At 43.1% G+C, this 19,609-nt stretch overlaps 1 protein-coding gene across 1 annotated transcript; it reads right to left on the bottom strand.

Moving 5' to 3' along the window:
* Positions 1-685: 685 nt before the first annotated feature.
* On the bottom strand, positions 686-18,253 carry LOC106560903 (protein spire homolog 2). Its single transcript, XM_014124319.3, has 16 exons — positions 18,135-18,253; positions 17,504-18,017; positions 14,991-15,034; positions 14,401-14,784; positions 14,210-14,284; positions 12,336-12,500; positions 12,075-12,161; positions 9,945-10,065; positions 6,017-6,183; positions 5,693-5,909; positions 4,369-4,496; positions 4,103-4,240; positions 3,945-4,012; positions 3,703-3,730; positions 2,233-2,330; positions 686-1,807 (listed from the first exon to the last, which is right to left on the bottom strand). Exons 2-16 carry the CDS (start codon positions 17,796-17,798, stop codon positions 1,564-1,566), a joined length of 2,259 nt encoding a protein of 752 aa, XP_013979794.1. The 5' UTR covers positions 17,799-18,017; positions 18,135-18,253; the 3' UTR covers positions 686-1,563.
* Positions 18,254-19,609: the final 1,356 nt, after the last annotated feature.

Below are 19,609 nucleotides of genomic sequence, written 5' to 3'. Positions count from 1 at the left end.
AGCCCACTGTCTGTGGCGTGAAAACTTGGAGCCAGACGACAGAAACGGCCAATAAATGTAATAGTGTGTGATTGGACCTTAAATTACTTATTCATGAAAGGCGGGGTTTAAACAATTCCCGACAGGCCTACTTTACTTATGTTGACCAGTCCATCTCCCTCCTCACTATAGTGGTCTATTAGAAAGGGAAAGGGGAAAGTGGCATACAAGTCAGTTGTAAAACTGAGTGCCTTCAACTGAAATGTGTCTTCCGCATTTAACCCAACCCCTCTAAATCAGAGAGGTGCGTCTTCGGCGCTCAGGGAACAGGGAGTTAAATGCCTTGCTTAGTGGCATAACGACATATTTTTACATTGTCAGCTCAGGAATTTGATCCAGCAATCTTTAGGTTAGTGGCCCAACGCTCTAACCACTACTGTCTATTACACTGTAACAGACACCTCCTCATATAGGTGTATCTAAAGGTTTAATGAACATCATAGTGTTTAAACATGTAGGCTAGCGCATGCTATTAGTGAAGCATTTATCTGACCTTTTACCCTATCTAACAAAGCTTTAGATCTTCACATGCTCACTCACGGTCAACAGGGAAACTAGGCTTCAACAGTTATATAGAAATATACAGTATAATGCTTACTTAGCCTTCTATGGAAGGATAGACAGATCCACACTGTAGACATAGTACTTCATGGTTACATTAGATTTATTGCAGTTGAGGTTTACTTAGTGTTTAGAAAATTAGAGCAGATCTCACAGGACCATCGAGGGTGAGAGAGGGGGCTTAATGTCATTCTGAAGCAGCAGAGATAGGTGGCTGGCGTCCAGTCCAGTGTGCTGCCAACAGGACAGGCCTCTCTCAGGATCTCTTTTACCCAGAACTGACCTTTACTAGTCCTCTCAGACCCGGTTACATTCAAACAGTCGTACAGACAATGTCACCATGCATCATTAAGTTGGACCACAGACAATCCTAGCACATTCCAACAATTATTGTCATAGTGAAATATCTCTTCTATTGAGCTTACCATAGTGTTGTTTTAACATTCCACAAAAAAAATACAGTGTTCTAAGGTGTGTCATGGCAAGATGTGTTTACAGTTAAAATGTGTTATTTTGGTGTTTCATAACTACATCAAGGCAACTGGGGAGCTAAATGTTTAGCCTAAACCAAACTCTTGGCTCCTACAGTAGATACATCTCCTTCTTCCAATCATCCTTACCTCTTCCTCTCTCACCTATTTCCTCCTCCCTCTGTTTTGCCTCCCCTCTCTGCTTGCCCTCCACTTCTCCCTTACGTCCTCTCTCTCAGTTTCAGCTGTGCATCAGACCAGTGAGTGAAGTAATCACTGGTGTGATGAGGCAGACTTATTGTTGTGCCTAGGCCACATCCTCCTATGAACCTCCACAGTGGAGTGGGGGAGGAACAACCCTTAACAAGCACTTCAGCAGGGGGAGGGGGTACTTGCAGGTTAGGGGGAATGGCGGGGTGTTTGAGTAGGCTAGTAGTGCAGCACATGTGCAACCCTGCTAAGGAGGCGCAGGAAAAACCAACAGTCAATCTATTCACTTGTTCTTCCTCTTCAAGGTGGGCGGATGTGGTGATGCATGAGGTTGGGGGTGTGTCTTGGGCGCAGCACTCTCCCTCTTGGGAGTGTTGTTGAGGATGTCCAGGCTCTTGCGACTGGACGAGATGACATCAGCCACAAACTTGGTGCAGTCTGCACAGACATCCCGCAGGCTGCAGCCGTGGGCGTACAGGTGGGGGAACTCCTCCTCCACAGATCGGCGGGAGAGAGTACGCAAAGATCTGTGGAGAGGGAGACAGGTGTTATAACCCTTCAGTGGAGTGCTCTGAGTATATAACATGACCAGGAACACTCTGATCAGGTCGCATTGGCCTGGAGTTTTTCGCGGTCAGGGCACATGGTTTGGAACAACTCTAGGCCCTACCCATCTATAATGGCCTAAAGGGAGACATTAAAGACAGACTGCGGAGCAATCAGATGGGTAATTATTACATAATGGCTACTTAGAGATCTGAGTGAAATGGAGGAGTTGCATAACAAATGCTGAGCGATCTAGAGGATGGCAAGTGATTGGATTAAGCATGTGAGTTACTATTGGCTGGGGTGAGCAAAGACTTCCTCTGCTGAGGTAAAGAGATCCAGTTCAGTGGCCATGAAGTAACTCAAATAGACTGAAAGATATACTGTACAGGCAGACAAGACTCACTTGTAGACCTCACTCTTGCGACCATGGCTCTTTGGGCTGCTGTGAAAGCCCACAGTGTAGACTGGGATGTGGGCCATCTTCTTGGAAGGAATCTTCATCTGTGGCAGAGGGTGAGGGAAAATAGATAGTTAAAATGGGCATGGGTGAGGAGGAGGAGGAGGAGTAGGACGTTTGAAGAACAGAGAGATCATATATCTGCAGGAGAAAGTGAAGAGGAAATGGCAGACTTGATATGATTAGGAAATATGAGAAGACAGAGCTGCGAGAATGAGGGAGAAACAATGTCACAAAACATCAACCTCAACAGAACCTCAAAGCACAATCACAAACTATACTGAACAAAAAAATAAACACAACATGTGAAGTGTTGGTCCCATGTTTCATGAGCTGACACAAAAGATCCCAGAAATTGTCTATATCACAAAAAGCTGATTTCTCTGAAATGATGTGCACAAATTTGTTTACATCCCTGTTAGTGAGTATTTCTCCTTGGCCAAGAAAATCCATCCACCTGACAGGTGTGGTATATCAAGAAGCTGAATAAATAGCATGATCATTACACAAGTGCACCTTGTACTGGGGACAATAAAAGGCCACTCTAAAAATTGCAGTTTTGTCACGCAACACAATGCCACAGATGTCTCAAGTTTTGAGGGAGTGTCCAATTGGAATGCTGACTGCAGGAATGTCCACCAGAGCTGTTGCCAGATAATTAAATGTTAATTTCTCTACCATAAGCTGCCTCCAATGTTGTTTTACAGAATTTGGCAGTATATCCAACCTGCCTCCCAACCGCAGACCACATGTAACCACACCAGCTCAGTACCTCCACATCCAGCTTCTTCACCTGCGGGAACATCTGAGACCAGCCACCCGGACATCTGATGAAACTGAGGAGTATTTATGTCTGTAATAAAGCCCTTTTGTGGGGAAAAACTCATTCTGATTGGCTGGGCCTGGCTCCCCAGTGGGTGGACCTATGCCCTCCCGGCCCACCCATGGCTGCGCCCCTGCCGCATGTGAAATCCATATATTAGGGCCTAATGAATTTATTTCATTTGCCTGACTTCCTTATATGAAATGTAACTCAGCAAAACCGTTGAAATTGTTGCATGTTGCGTTTACATTTTTGTTCAGTATATATTCAGAACTATGAATAAACAGCACAACACAGCAAAGACAAACCACAATCTCACACGACAAACTACAACAGCCCAGACCTAAAACCTATTTAGCACAGAAACACAAATCCAAATGGTCTGATGACTGAGGCACAAATTAAAATAATTGACATGATTAAAAGCACAGAATAATATTATGAGCCACCACAGAACATATTTTGCTCGTCTAATGATATATACTGTATATTGAATACAAACCACATTAGCAGAAAGAACTGTGAAAATATCACACATTCCAAAAACATGAATTTGCATTTACACTGTCAAAGAGGAAGGGGCTGTTGGATACCTTTGCACTGCAGGATCCACAGACAGACCTGAAGGAGAGAGAAGCACAGGGACAGAGCTAAGAATCCCCTGAATTACACTGCCAACAACGCATATGGCGCTATTCAATCAAACCCACAATGGTATGTAAAAAGCAACATTATTCTTGTTCTTCTTGACCAAGTTTAAATTAATTGAATATGGTGTTATTTCAAAAGGCGCATGTACTAATGTAACACTACATACTGTGTAGTGTTTACTGACCTTTTACAGAGCAGGCAGGTGGATGGCCAGGAAAAGAGGGGGAATTTAATTCTGCAGCAACAGCACACCTGGGAGACACATACATATACTATCGATAAAACCTCACTCATAAGGCTTTGAGAGAACAATATGAAAGGATATGACGTAACTGCCTGTACCTTGCCTCTCCTCAGATTGGAATAAAGTTCCTTGTTCTGGATGTACTTCTCCATCTCTGCTTTCACCAGCACACGACGCACATTGATGACCTCATCGACTGTTAAGGCAAGACTCTCCACTGGGTGACTGAATTCCTCCTTCACAGGGATATAGAGAGGGGTTGAGTAGGTAGAGAGGAGATCGCATAGATTAGTCATGTCAGGTTTAAGTGGAGCACCCAGAGGAAGCAGTGTGGAGAGGTGATGGAAGACAATGGGCCACTCACCATCCACTGGTGTTTATAGCCACCCCGAGAGCTGGAGCCAGTCTCTGCCCCTTCTGTGGTCTCATCCACTGAGCTGAGAGAGATACGGGCAGGGGAGAGGGGCACCCAGCTTGGCACAGGAAGAGGGGCTTGGAACAGGGAGACGGAGACAGACAGACAGAGGAATAGGAAGAAAGCTTTGAATCACAGTCCATGATGTTCTTCTATTGAGTCAGAGCTCTGAACATCCAAAGCTGTAGGCTGAAAATGAGCTGTCATTGAAATAAGTTAGTGGTGACATCTAGTGTTTTTATCTGTTTGTTTTTGGTGGAATATAACGCATGCAGGAACACTTGCAAGGAGATCACAGCAGATCCTTTTTTGACATTCAAGAGGGGAACTAAATTGGGGTCGGAGTAAATAAAAATTAGGCTAGGTATTAGTAGTAAGACTTTGTATGTGATGTAACCTCTAAGACTAAATAAATGCCAATGCCTTCTTTATGCTAAATGTAAAGGAAGCAGGAGCGAGGACTAACCCTGTGACATGGCTGTAGACTCCTATGGGGTTTAACCACAGCCAAGTCTTAGGGTTAGAGCGAGGACCAAACAACTAGAAAACAACAGCAGGCTAAATGTAGGCTAATGTAAATCAGCTGCTCATCACTACACTTTGGACAAGTCTGTGATGAGAAGGGGTTGACATTCCCCTAGAACAGTGGCGACAGCTCACTGAACCCCCATTTGTTTTTGTTCTCTCCTACTATGGTCAAAACCAGGTCAAAACCAACTCAGTCGGCTTGTGGTTACAGAGTTCGCCCTGAGATTGGAAGGTTGGGAGTTAAGGAGATAGATTGGGGTTAAGGGCCTCCATTCTGGCTAAGGCTTGTGCAAGGAGATGGAGAACTTACTTACTAACTAGCTATGGTCAACACATCTCCCTCATCTCACCAATCAAGGGGCGTAAGAAATCAATCAAACCCATTAGCTGTTTTCCTCCTAGCATTTTATGGATCTAGTTCTTATCTGTACAGCTTTATAAGTTTATTATATCCATCATGAAGCCCTAAAAAAACTCTATTGCATTTCATTTATTTATTTTACATTTTTTAACAGTTTATACCAATGTTTTTTATTTGCAATTATATGATTTGTCAGGCTTGCTTTCCAACATAAATAAATATTTTACATGACAAAAATACCAAAATATCTGTTTCATAAACTGATTACAGTAAGTAGCTTAATGACTGGAGCTACAGTATCACATGAATACAGTAAATGTCTCCCTCTGTTGACCAAGACATGAAACTGTCTGCAGTGAGAGGACGCTCAGTGAGCATACTGACCTCTGTACGTGGGGGGTGGGCCAGCCCCTGAGAGCGTGCGTGACCGTGGTCTCTCCCCCCTCCACAACACAGCCCCTCCCAGACGGGCGGATTCGGACAGTGAGGGGAGAATCTCCCCCCTGAGCTCAGCCAGGTCATGTTCAGAGAAGGAGCGGTCCCGTTTCATGGATGTGGGAAAACTCTCAGCCCGGCAGAGCTCTCCTGGAGACTCCTCATCCTGCAGCAACAACAAGACAGGAGGAGGAGAAAATGGAACATGACTTCTTGTGTGAGAGGCTTAATTGGTAGATGTTGTTGTAGTTGTCATCTTCTCTTTCCTCTCACCTCCAAAATACTCATCTCCTCCATCTCCTGAAGAGTAGGAGCTTTGAGCAGAACACGAGGATGAGATGGGGGGCGGGACCTAAGCTCTGAGACTGACAGGTCAATGCAGGAAGTAGATTTGAAATCACACGGGAAGGTGGGTGCCAGACAGGGCAAGGAGCCAAACGCTGGGGAATGAAACACAACACACAAACACTGAACTCTCAAACACATTTAGAATACATGCCACGCTAGGTAGATGCTAGGTGTATGGGTCGTTCTTGAATCGTGGTGGCATTTGCGTCCCTTGCCTTTGCAACCATGAAAAACACTTAAAGGACAAATAGTCCAATCAAATTTTATTTATACTTACGGGCCCTTCCCAACAATGCAGAGAGAAAGAAAATCGATAAATAATAGAAAAGTAAAACACGTAATAACAAAGGTAATAAATACACAATGAGTAATGATAACTTGGCTATATACACGGGGTATCATTACCAAGTTGATGTGCAGGGGTATGAGGTAATTGAGATGGATATGTACATTAAACTAGGAATAAAGTGACTAGGCAACAGGATAGATAATAAACAGTAGCAGCAATGTATGTGATGAGTAAAACAAATAGTTAGTGCATAAAGATTTAATGCAGATAGTCCGGGTAGCTATTTGGTTAACTACAGTGGAGGCTGCTGAGGGGAGGACAGCTCATAATAATGGCTGGAACAGAGCAAATGGAACGGCATAAAACCATGTGTTTGATACCATTCTACTTATTCTGATCCAGCCATTACCACAAGCCCATCCTCCCCAATTAAGGTGCCACCAGCCTTCTGTGGTTAACTATTTAACTAATTATTTTACAGTCTTATGGCTTGGGATAGAAGCTGTTCAGGGTCCTGTTGATTCCAGGCATCGGTACAGCTTGCGGTGTAGTAGCAGAGAAAACAGTCTATGACTAGGGTGGCTGGAGTCTTTGATCATTTTTAGGGTCTTCCTCTGACACCACCTGGTATAGAGGTCTTGGATGGCAGGGAGCTCGGCCCCAGTGATGTACTGGGCTGTACGGACAACCCTCTGTAGCGCCTTGAGGTCGGATGCCAAGCAGTTGCCATACCAAGCGGTGATGCAGTGGATCAAGATGCTCTCAATGGTGCAGCTGTAGAACGTTTTGAGGATCTGAGGGCCAATGCAAAACCTTTTTAGCCTCCTGAGAGGGAAAAGGCTTTATCGTGCCCTCTTCACAACTGTGTTGGTGTGTGTGTACCATGAAAAATCCTTAGTGATATGGACACGGAGGAACTTGAAGTTCTCGACCAGCTCCACTACAGCCCCGTCAATATGAATGGGGGCGTGCTCGGTCCTCCGTTTCCTGTAGTCCACGATCAGCTCCTTTGTCTCACTGACGTTGAGGGAGAGGTTGTTGCCATGGCACCACACTGCCACGTCTCTGACCTCCTCACTATAGGCTGTCTCATCTTCATCGGTGATCAGGCCTACCACCGTCGTGTTGTCTGCAAAATGAATGATGGTGTTGGAATCGTGCGTGGCCACACAGTTGTGGGTGAATAGGGAGCCCTGTTGGGCCCCCCTGTTGAGGGTCAGTGTGGCAGACGTGTTGTTGCCTACTCTTACCACCTGGGAGCAGCCCGTCAGGAAGTCCAGTTGCAGAGGGAGGTGTTCAGTCCCAGGGTCCTTAGCTTAGTGATGAGCTTTGTGGGCACTATAGTGTTGAACGCTGAGCTGTAGTCAATGAACAGCATTCTCACATAGGTGTTACTTTTGTCCAGGTGGGAGAGGGCAGTGTGGAGTGCAATAGAGGTTGAATCATTTGTGGATCTGTTGGGGCGGTATGCAAATTGGAGTGGGTCCAGGGTGTCTGGGATGATGGTGTTGATGTGAGCTGGGAGATTTGGTGTCACTTTTACCTTTTTAAACATGCTGGCTGGAGTTTTGCTGTTATCTATTGCCATGGAAGGAGAGTTGTGACATAGGCCGAGTGGGACTCTGTTAAATAGTATTTCATGGCTTTCAAAGCATTTCATGGCTACAGATGTGAGTGCTACAGGGCGATAGTCATTTAAACAGGTTACCCTGGTGTTCTTGGGCACAGGGACTATGGTGGTCTGCTTGAAACATGTAGGTATTACAGACTGGGTAAGGGAGAGGGTGAAAATATCAGTGAAGACACTTGCCAGTTACACGTCATACATGTTTTTGTTTTATATTGAACTGTTTATCAATAATAAAACGTAATGCAAGTCTTTTATACTGCCAGACTTTATGTTTATGCATTGTTTCAAATCATTAAGAGTCTATTGACGCACCCCTGCATCAATCTAAGTAACATAATTTGAAAAATCCCCATCAAAATCTGTCAGTTTAAGCTGAAGATATATTTATTTTGCCTGGGCTGTGTCTCAATCCACCACATCCACATCTGCGGTGGAAGGTGGCCGAATTACAGCGGTGTTTGTCAGACCATGAGATATCTCGAAAATCGGTCTCCTCACAAAAACAAAAATAAGGAGTTAAACGTGTCCAAAAAAACTATTCCCTGAGCTTTCTTAAAAACACTTCAAAACCTTATTCCTCATGATTTATTTTTTTGACTGTCTTTTTTGCCATTTATGAATGTGTTATTCAATGCATTTCTATGGGCTATAGTAGTAAAGGCCAAATTCGTGGTATGAACATCTTAAAACAATTCCATAGCTTAGTTATTTAAAAAAAGTATATATATATATATATATATAAATAAAGCATTTCGCTACACCCGCAATAACATCTGCTAAACACGTGTACATGACCAATAACATTTGATTCAATTTTTTTTAAAGGTTTGATGACCTTGGTTTTACTACTCCTACTACTGGAGTGTTACTACTCCTACTACTAGAGTGTTACTACTCCTACTACTAGAGTGTTACTACTCCTACTACTAGAGTGTTACTACTCCTACTACTAGAGTGTTACTACTCCTACTCCTAGAGTGTTGCTACTCCTAGAGTGTTGCTACTCCTAGAGTGTTGCTACTCCTAGAGTGTTGCTACTCCTAGAGTGTTGCTACTCCTACTACTAGAGTGTTGCTACTCCTACTCCTGGAGTGTTGCTACTCCTACTCCTGGAGTGTTGCTACTCCTACTCCTGGAGTGTTGCTACTCCTACTCCTGGAGTGTTGCTACTCCTACTCCTGGAGTGTTGCTACTCCTACTCCTGGAGTGTTGCTACTCCTACTCCTGGAGTGTTGCTACTCCTACTCCTGGAGTGTTGCTACTCCTACTCCTGGAGTGTTACTACTCCTACTTACTCCTACTGGAGTGTTACTACTCCTACTGGAGTGTTACTACTCCTACTACTCCTACTGGAGTGTTACTACTTCTACTACTCCTACTGGAGTGTTACTACTACTTACTCCTACTGGAGTGTTACTACTACTTACTCCTACTGGAGTGTTACTACTACTTACTCCTACTGGAGTGTTACTACTACTTACTCCTACTGGAGTGTTACTACTACTTACTCCTACTGGAGTGTTACTACTACTTACTCCTACTGGAGTGTTACTACTTACTCCTACTGGAGTGTTACTACTTACTCCTACTGGAGTGTTACTACTTACTCCTACTGGAGTGTTACTACTTACTCCTACTGGAGTGTTACTACTTACTCCTACTGGAGTGTTACTACTTACTCCTACTGGAGTGTTACTACTCCTACTGGAGGCACAATGTTATCATAATGGTAAAAATTATTTAAAGTTATTAAGCTACCATTAGCTTATATTTAGTTGATTTAGAATGGGAATATGTACCCAAATACATTTCAATTTAAAAAATCTACAAAACTGAAGTACATTTCTTCAAAAATGCCATGCCCAAATGCCACCATAATTGAAGAACGACCCATATAGTTCTAAGTGTTAATGCACTGGCAGTGACATCCATACATCTCTTGGAGCCGGGTGGGTCCACAGGCTTCAGTTTGCGCTCCTGTTTGATTTCAGCGAGGACGCGTTCGTGAAGGGACTGCTGCTCCTGGGGAGGAGGGGGCAGGTTGCGCGCCGACGCCTAGCATGCAACACAACACAACACACAGGTTGACTGAGAACACAGGAGAAACAAACACAGACACACAGGACCCAGTCTCAGGCTGTGTCTCACTGACCAGTCTATGCACAAGGTACTGGCACAAGCCCAGTGTAGTCACATCAACAGAAGGGTGACCACATTTCAAATACTCAAATGCGGGATGATTTCGCGGGGCATTCGCAGCACAGTGTAGCCTTTTTTTGTCATCCACCGCTCATGGTGTAGTGCTAATGACATCATCATTTCTTAATTTTGTATCGACAGATGTAGCCTAATGAATATCATTATAGAATATGCATAAAATGCATCCTCCAATTGCAATGTTTGCCTATGCCCACACATACTGTCTCATGAAAAATATCTATTTTCAATAGACCTACCCTCAAACACCAAGTTAAGCATACCTAATTTTCAAAATAGGCCATCATTCCTTTCTTGTAAATGAGAATTCTTCACGTTTTACGGTGAAACGTCCAAATCTGCATTGAGTTACTGTTTTGTGAGCACATTAGAGCAGTGTCAACAAACTTTATAGCCTTCCTGTATTCTGATTCAATCATGGAAGTTCAGAGAGGACATATGAATAAAACAATTTAAAATCCCTCATTTTGACATCACAAAATACATTTCTTGTGATCAGGACATAAACATTTTGTTGTTGTTGAGATCACCAGATCAACTATAAATAGGAGTGGACTTATTGATGATAGATCGACAGTATGGCTGAGGAGGCAGAGCCCATGGTGGATCAGCACATCCATTTTTATTTTGATTAAGGATTAACCCAGGTAGAAATTGCATTATGTCTGTCAGTTATAGATGGCTTCCAGTTTTGGCTCCAATACAATACCATTTTAAAAGACATGTAAAAGTGTGGTTGCACTACAATTTTAAATGGATTGAATCTGGAATGTCCAGTGCAAGAAAGGTTACCACGACTGTGGTTGCAGACTACCAATGAAAGTTAACGAAAGTTTACCAGTCTACCATTAGAAGTTCATTTTAATCTCTTTAATAGTTTTAACAGGGAGGTTGGCCTGTCAATATCAGCAAAATATAAAGTTACAAACAACAATTAACAAGTAGTACAGAAAAATAGTAAAACAGGTGAAGTGAATCACATGTTGAGGTTTCTAAATACTACAGTCTATTTGTCATTTCAGCCATAAATGGTGGGCAAAATGTTGTGGTGCTGAAGGACAGCTCCACCATTCATCCAGTTATCAAAATCAGCTCACTGACTAGACACATACTGTAACATGTACAGTTTGTTTGGAATTTGTAATTCCTCAGTTTGCCACTGTTTGCCTTTCATTGCCAGAGCTTTGATATGAAGGCCCAGGCCTATACACTAGCACACGGCTACTTACAACAGATGTGCTCTAATGAAAGGTCTTAGATCTTTGCAGAGTGACACTGCTGTCAATCTACCATCAATACGTCCACTCCTATTTATAGAGTTTATCTCGTGATCTCAACAAAACAACTTTCATTATGTCGTGATCTTGAGATAAATAAGTCTTGATCTCGATATAACGAGGGAATACTTTTTTTATTCATATGTCCTCTCTGGACTTCCATAGTCCTCTCCAAGTTTAGCTGGAATTTAGCCCGAAAGGATTTGAAAAATGTGATTGGTTGACGATAGGCCTATGACATGGCCTACGTCTCGTCTTGCGCAACACATAATATCAGATCTCAACAACGATTGCAGAAGTGTTTAACCTCACCAGTACTACATCCTTATGATATATATTTGTTCATAAGCCAACGTGACTGCAAGAGACAGGTTGGAATTTCTAACTTGAAATATGGGACAAATTAACTTTTTTTTCCTTCCAAATTAGTGGTGTTTGAATTTGTTGATAAAATGCAGGACATGCTTGTTGGGTTGTGGGAAAAAGGGCCAAAATGCAGCACTGTCCCGCACAATCCGGGACATGTGGTCACCCTAGTCAACAGAATAAAATGTAATTGAAGGGACACACCGGTTTCAGTGGAGGGCGAGACCTGATGAAGTCCAAAATAAGCTCATGGGCATTTCTTTTCACTCGTGTGGGGATGTCACCATCCTCCTATAGAGAGAAAATGAGTGAGGGCTGGGAGATACATACAGGAGAAATAACTACTGTCATATATTAATCATTACATTTCCCATGAAAATAGGTTGAATTATAGGTTGTATAATTCTGTGTTAATTCTGTCTAATCCATTGATCAAGAGTCTATCAGTACCAATACCCAGCTCACCATGACTTTCCGCAGCTGGAACTTGCGGATGCGGATGTCCTGCATGAGCATCTCAAAGGGTGTGAGGCTGAACTCAGTGGGCAGTGTGTCAAACTCATGCTCCTTCACCTTCTTCAGTTTCACCCCTTGTCTCAGCTCCTTCATCAACTGGACCCAGAGACGAGTCTGAAATACACATATACAGTGCCTTCAGAAAGTATTCATACCCCTTTACTTTTCCCACATTTTGTTGTGTTACAGCCTGAATTTAAAATTGATTAAGTGGAGATTGTGTCACTGATCTACACACAATACTCCATAATGTCAAAGTGGAATTTTGTTAGTAGAAAATGTTCACATAAAAAAAACATTTAAAAGCTGAAATGTCTACGGTCAACAAGTATTTAACCCCTTTGTTATGGCAAGCCTAAATAAGTGTTGGAGTAAAAATGTGCTTAACAAATGACATAATAACTTACATGAACTCATTCAGTGTTCAATAATAGGTCTTAATATGATCTCTACCCCACACACACAATTATCTGTAAGGTCACTCAATCGAGCAGTGAATTTTAAGCACAGATTCAACCACAAAGACCAGGGAGGTTTTTTTAATGCCTTGCGATTGATAAATGTAAATTTAAAAAAAGTACAAAAACAACAGACATGGAATATCCCATTGAGCATGGTGAAGTTATGAATTAGGCTTTGGATGGTCCATCAATACAGAGTCACTACAAAGATACAGGCGTCCTTCCTAACTCAGTTGCAGTTGAGGAAGGAAAACTGCTCAGAGATTTCACCATGAGGCAAATGGAGACTTTAAAACAGTTAGGAGTTAAATGAGTGTGACAGGAGAAAACAAAGGCTGGATCAACAACATTGTAGTTACTCCACAATACTAACCTAAATGACAGAGTGAAAAGAAGAGAAAAAAGAAGCCAGTACAGAATAAAAATATTCCAAAACATGCATTCTGTTTGCAACAAGGCACTTAAGTAATACTGCAAAAAATGTGCCAAAGAAATTTACTTTTTGTCTTGAATACAAAGTGTTACGTTCGGGGCAAATCCAACACATCACTGAGTATCACCTCATATTTTCAAGCATGGTGGTGGCTGCTAAGGGTATACTTGTCATCGGAAAGGACTAAGGAGTTTTTTGGATAAAAAGAAATGGAACACAGCTAAACACAGGAAAAATCCAAGAGGAAAACCTGTTTCAGTCTTCATCCCAACAAACACGGGGAGACAAATTCCCCTTTCAGCAGGACAATAACCTAAACTACAAGGCCAAATCTACACTGGAGTTGCTTACCAAGACAACACTGAATGTTCCTGAGTGGCCAATTTGCAGTTTTGACTTAAATCGGCTTGAAAATCTATGGCAAGACTTTAAACTGGCTTTCTAGCAATGATCAACAACCAACTTGAAGAATTTTTAAAATAATAAATGGGCAAATATTGTACAATCCAGGTGTGCAAAGCTCTTAGAGACTTACCCAGAAAGAGTCACAGCTGTAATCGCTGCCAAAGGTGATTCTAACATGTATTGTCTCAGTGGGGTGAATACTTATATAATGAAGACATACAGTATTACTGTTTTCTTTTTCATACATTTTTTTTTATAAATGTTGTAACATTTTTCTTCCACTTTGACATTACATAGTATTTTGTGTAAATCGTTGACCAAAAATGACAATTAAACCCATTTTAACTCCACTTTGTAAAACAATCAAATTTGGAAAAGGTCAAGGGGTGTGAATACCTTCTGAACGCAGTGTACACTCACACATGAGCCCTCATGTACCTCACACACCCCATCAACCCAATGAAAGAACATATCCTCACCTACACACACAGTGACAGACAACACACACAATCCCTGAATCTCACCCAGTCTGTGTGTTTCAGTGCATCGATCTCAGCTTGGTCTTCCTGAGGATCCTCTCCTTTGATCTTCTTCAGCATCTACAGAGAAATAATAATACACTGATGATAACACAACTATTCAGTTAACAATGACTTCAGAGCTTTACACATGACGGCTCTGTAATCTCTGATATACAGACAAACCAGGAACATACCTCCTTGGCATTTCGGATTTTGATCAGGAAGGTTTGCAGCTCAAGAGTCTCAACGAACAAGGCTCTGCACACGGCCTGGTAGTGCTCCGGAGCAAGGGCAGGGTTTGTCAATCTGGAGGTGCACAGCGTCATCACCTGGCTGAATGTACACACTGGTCTTATAGCCCCCTTTTCTCCCTCCTCTTCCCCTTCCTCCTCCTCCTGTCCACTGTAGCCCTCATCTGTTGTTCCGTTGCCACCGCCGGAGTCAGCCTGCAGGCTATGATCTCCTCCCGCCATGCGCTCAATGAGCCGCTCCAGCTGAGGACTCAGCTCCCGCTCCTCACTGTCATCCAGTCCCCAGTCTAGGGCCTGGTAGATGGCCACTCCCAGAGACTGAATCAGCTGAGGAAACAGAAGCAAGTTATAGAGGAAATAAATAGGACTGAACAGCTGGAGACCTTGAGGTGGAGGGAAAAGGGCCAGCTCCAAATACGGAGACCGGCAGAGCAGACGTGTCCTTATAGTTGATAAAAGAGGGAAAAGACTGACATTCACCTATGACAGTGGGTTGTGTATTACAGGTGGGGATGAGGGGTTCAGAAACTCACCTGGCGCTCTGCAATTGGTGGAAGGGGAGGTCCATCTATGTCATCTATGAAGACAAGAAAGTAGGCATGCGGCTGCATTACCTCAGCAACAAAAACTGTTTAATGCCTGCTCTCCTCCCTGACATGGTCTGGAGATCTCCATTCATTTCACACATTTTTTATCCAATATATTCTGTGTTGATCTGAGAAATATTGGCTTTTTAGACCTGTAAAAGGTTATAATTCCCTAATATAGCGTTGGGTTACTTTGCATTTCATGGGTCTAAATATGAATAGAAAATATGATATACAGAAGAAAATACAGAAAAGATGCATAATTTTCCCACCATTGATCCCTTTATGACTCTAGAATGCGCATTTTTCATTTCACAGTCATTACATTCTATATATCTGATGTGCTGCAGTCACAACTCAGCTAGCCAGTAGCGGCTCAGTTGTCTGTGTGTACAGGGGAGCGCAGGGCTCAGATGTCAGTAATGACACCTGGGAGGACTGAAACCACACATTCAGCACAGCAGCCCTGCAGAACCGGAGACTAGTGGAGAGGCCTGGGTGAGGGGTCAGTGCTGCTCTTTCTGTCCAGAACAAAGCACTGAAAGCAGGGCTAGGCCCAGAGAAACAGAGACTAAATATATCCGTGCCGTGGGCAAAGAGTCTGCCTGACACAAAGTGCTAGTACTGTTCTCTTTCAGGAGGGTGAAGACATTTCTATTCAAGCCCATCAGAAGCAGAGTAATAGATCCTTTCTGAACCATTAGACAGGTTTCATTATGGCCGGTCAGGGTCATGTAACCAATGACACAGACAGTGTCTGTGAGAGAACATGGACTCTTTCATCTTGTAAATGTCTGGTGATGATAGTTTGGCTGCGTTTAGACAGGCAGCCCAATTCTGATATTTCTTTCACTAATTGGCCAATCAGATAAGCTCTAAAAAAGATCTGACGTGATTGGTCCAAAGACCAATTTGTGGAAAAAAGATGAGAATTGGACTTCCTGTGTAAACACAGCCTTATTTCTCTTTCAGGCAATGTTTTCAAGATTTCTTCTATTTTGGTACTGTTTTATGTCTGCTGCCCCTGTGATTTCCCCCACACTCAAAATATGGACCGTGTCATCTGTTGCCATGGAAATATGGGGGACAAGAAATGTACATAAAAAAACAGAGGGAGTTAAAAAATAAATACAAGCGTATCAGAGAGAACTATAGGGAAAAGAGAGGGCGGGGGACAGAATATAGAGAGAGTGAGATTACTAGTGACCTCACCAGGTACAATCCAAATATAGATACATCAACTTCCGGATGACCTCATTCATAATCAGTATAAAACACACCCTTAGTAGACTAACCTTAAACCTTAACCAACAATCCCTGTAGCCTACTTCATTACTCACTCATTTGCCAGGGTTAATAAGTAATTGTGATGACCAGACAGGTTGTGATGTGTGATGAAAGTCCAGAACAACATATGTATTCAACTCTACCCATACAGACCAACTGCATCAATAATGCAATACAATCGGGTCATGAGCAAGGACACATGTACCATACATATGCAGTAATATCCTTTGCTGCGGCCATTAAATTGACTGACTATCCAAGAAACACCCCTCCTAAGTAAACAACTCCCAAGACAAGATGCCCACAGTGACGCTGTAGTGGGCTATCAATAACTGTCTCTGTTATTAATTGCGATTTACATTGTTCTTTATATACTTCTGTCGGTGTTCAATAATAATAAAAACTAAAAAGTATTTATATATGTGGGCCTATACAACTCTGTCTCAGCAACTGATCTATAGCCTAAACTACTGGATGACCTATTGTCCAACTTGTTGTGACATCATTTTACTTGTATTACCTCTTACAAAGTAACCTATTTAAAATGAAATAGAAAATTAGCATAGTGATAAGGTGATTTCATATTTTTCTCAACTTTGTGTTATTTCCATGGTCACCCTTAATGTTGCAACATTTCGTTATCTACTAGCCTACTATCTCTTTCCACTCCCAATTGTATCCTTTATTTTATCATGTCATGGCCCATTAGTTATGCCAGCAACTCTGTTTTTATAGTTTTTCTTTGGGCCCTGGGCCCATAGTGCACCCAGGTATTTTCTTGGCATCCAAAGGGATCCTTTAACAGAAACACTTGTGAATGGTGAACAGATTACAAATCTGCAAAATATGTCTAAACTCTAAACCTTCTGTAACAAATCGATACATGGGGGAATTGCACTGTATGATTAATTGCCAATCCAAACCATCCCTGTGTGGGGAGGGTGTGCGACTGACGCATTTATTGTAAATTGCCCATTCAAAACAATATACCATGTTGCAATTATAGCCTACAAATAGGGAATCAATAGCCTATCAAATTCACTGAGCAATAGCTGAAAAGCCTATAATAAATTATATTGTAGGCTATAGTTTAGATGAAGGTATTTTGGTGCAGCACATGGCAGTCAGGAAGTTAGATAAATAAATAACATGAGCTAACAGAGCTCTCTTACCTGGTTCTTGCTTTGGGGAAACCGTCCCATCCCTGAGTAGGAGTATAGAGGACGGGTCCTTCACCCGGTAAACTCTACCAGTCACAGTGGCCGGGCGCGGCACTCTCAGCCAGCTGCAGCATTGATAACACATCGCCCAAGCCTGCTCCTCGTTTATGGGCTGCTCGTAGGATATCAGCACTTCTTCAAGAGACAGTTCTCTGGGGTCGCTCAGGTCCCGCGCCTCTGCCCGGTCCGTGGGAGCAGACACCCTTGAATCTCCATCCTTGGCGCTTCTGTTTGTTGATCTGGCCATGGCTGCGGTAGGCGACCGATCCCATTACTCCGCCGGCTCTGAGGCCATTATCTGTTCACGCCGGGTTCCTTCCTTCCCCACAGCACGCCAACTCAACTGCCGCAGCTGCGAGTTACCATAACAGTAAACGAAAGCGATCTTTGATCTGCATGAATTTCAATCAGTGCCGAAAGGAGAGGAGGCGGGAGGAGGAAACCTTACGCCAGTGTCGCAATCAACCTGCAAGGAGAAAAAGGAGAAAACTTGTTGAAAATGTTTGCCACCGGCCAGACGTGGTAAACAATGATGAAGAGATAATCTTTAAAGCTTATTGTTATTGAGAGACTAGACCATAACCTTAGGTTTGACAGTCTGATTTCCCAGATTTTCGGCTCCACTGCAGCGCATCCCAACAGCCGCTGTGCTCCGCCCCTGTCTCACGCATCCTGAGCATCATTAAACCAACCCACAAAATATTGAACTCACAATCCTATCAAAGGCGGCTACAGGGCGATCAACAGAAGCAGTGCATCATGCAGCAACTCATTCATGAGATCCAACCCCTATGTAGGCCCAAGGAAATAATAGCCAGCCGACTACAAATAAGAGCTTGTAAAGGGTTTATAACTAAGTAGTTATAGACTGTTCATCATTAGTTAATATAGGATATTGTAGTTTATAAATCAGTAATAACCTTGTAATAAGCATTGCTTGAAAATGTAATTCATTGACTACAGCTCAGCGTTCAACACATTGTCCCCTCCTAGCTCATCACCAAGCTTAGGACCCTGGGACAGAACACCTCCCTCTGCCACTGGAAACTGGACTTCCTGGGGGGCCGACCCCAGGTGGTAGGGTAGGCAACATCACCTCTACCACACTGACCCTCAACATGGGGGCCCGACAGGGGTGTGTGCTTATTCCCCTCCTATTCACCCACGACTGCGTGGCCATGTACAACTTCAACACCATCATCAAGTTTGCTGACGACACAATGGTGGTAGGCTTGATTACGTCGGCCGATGAGACAGGTAGGGGGTGTGGTGGAGGGACAACATCTCCCTCAACATTAACAAAACCAATGAGCTGATCGTGATTTACAGGAAAGGGGGGACAAGCACACCCCCATCCATATTAATGGGACTGCACTGGAGCAGGTTGAGAGTTTCAAGTTCCTCAGTGTCCAAATCACTAAGGACTTAAAATGGTCCACACACAGGCGCACAGTCGTTAAGAAGGCACAACAGCGCCTCTTCCCCCTCAGGATGTTGAAAGGTTTTGGCATGGGCCCTCAAATCCTCAAAAGGTTCTACAGCTGCACCATTGAGACCATCTTGACTGGCCTCCTCACTGCTTGGTATGGCAACAGCACTGCCCTCGATCACATCACTGGGGCCGAGCTCCCTGCCATTCAGATCTTCTATATCAGACGGTGTGAAAGGAGGGCCCAGAAAATTGTTAAAAACTCCAGCCACCCAAGCCATAGACTGCTGTCGTGCTATGTTCACTTGAACAGTAATGTGGCGCTAATGTCCTTCTTGTGGGCATTCTCTGGATTTATGGTCCTTTCAAGGCAACTGGGAACTCTGAAAAAAACAAGGTTGAATCAGTGATCTTCAGGTTGATGCTCTAAAAAGAGGCCCTCTTAACCGAATAGCAGGCAGGGGAAGCAACATAGGGATTGCTTTGCAACGCTTGCAGTTAGCCACTGATTCCTTCTGAACCGCTCATTGTTGAATTTGAAATTTCCGACTTGTTGTGTAATGTTCATGTCCAATGGCCGATGAGCACCGATACATTTGATCTATTATTTCTCTTCATATGACAAGGAT

Source organism: Salmo salar, chromosome 10 (assembly GCF_965601325.2).
Source record: "Salmo salar chromosome 10, fSalSal1, whole genome shotgun sequence".
Taxonomy (NCBI): domain Eukaryota; kingdom Metazoa; phylum Chordata; class Actinopteri; order Salmoniformes; family Salmonidae; genus Salmo; species Salmo salar.
Note: the sequence above shows the minus strand (reverse complement) of the source record. Positions and strands in the feature narration are given on the sequence as shown.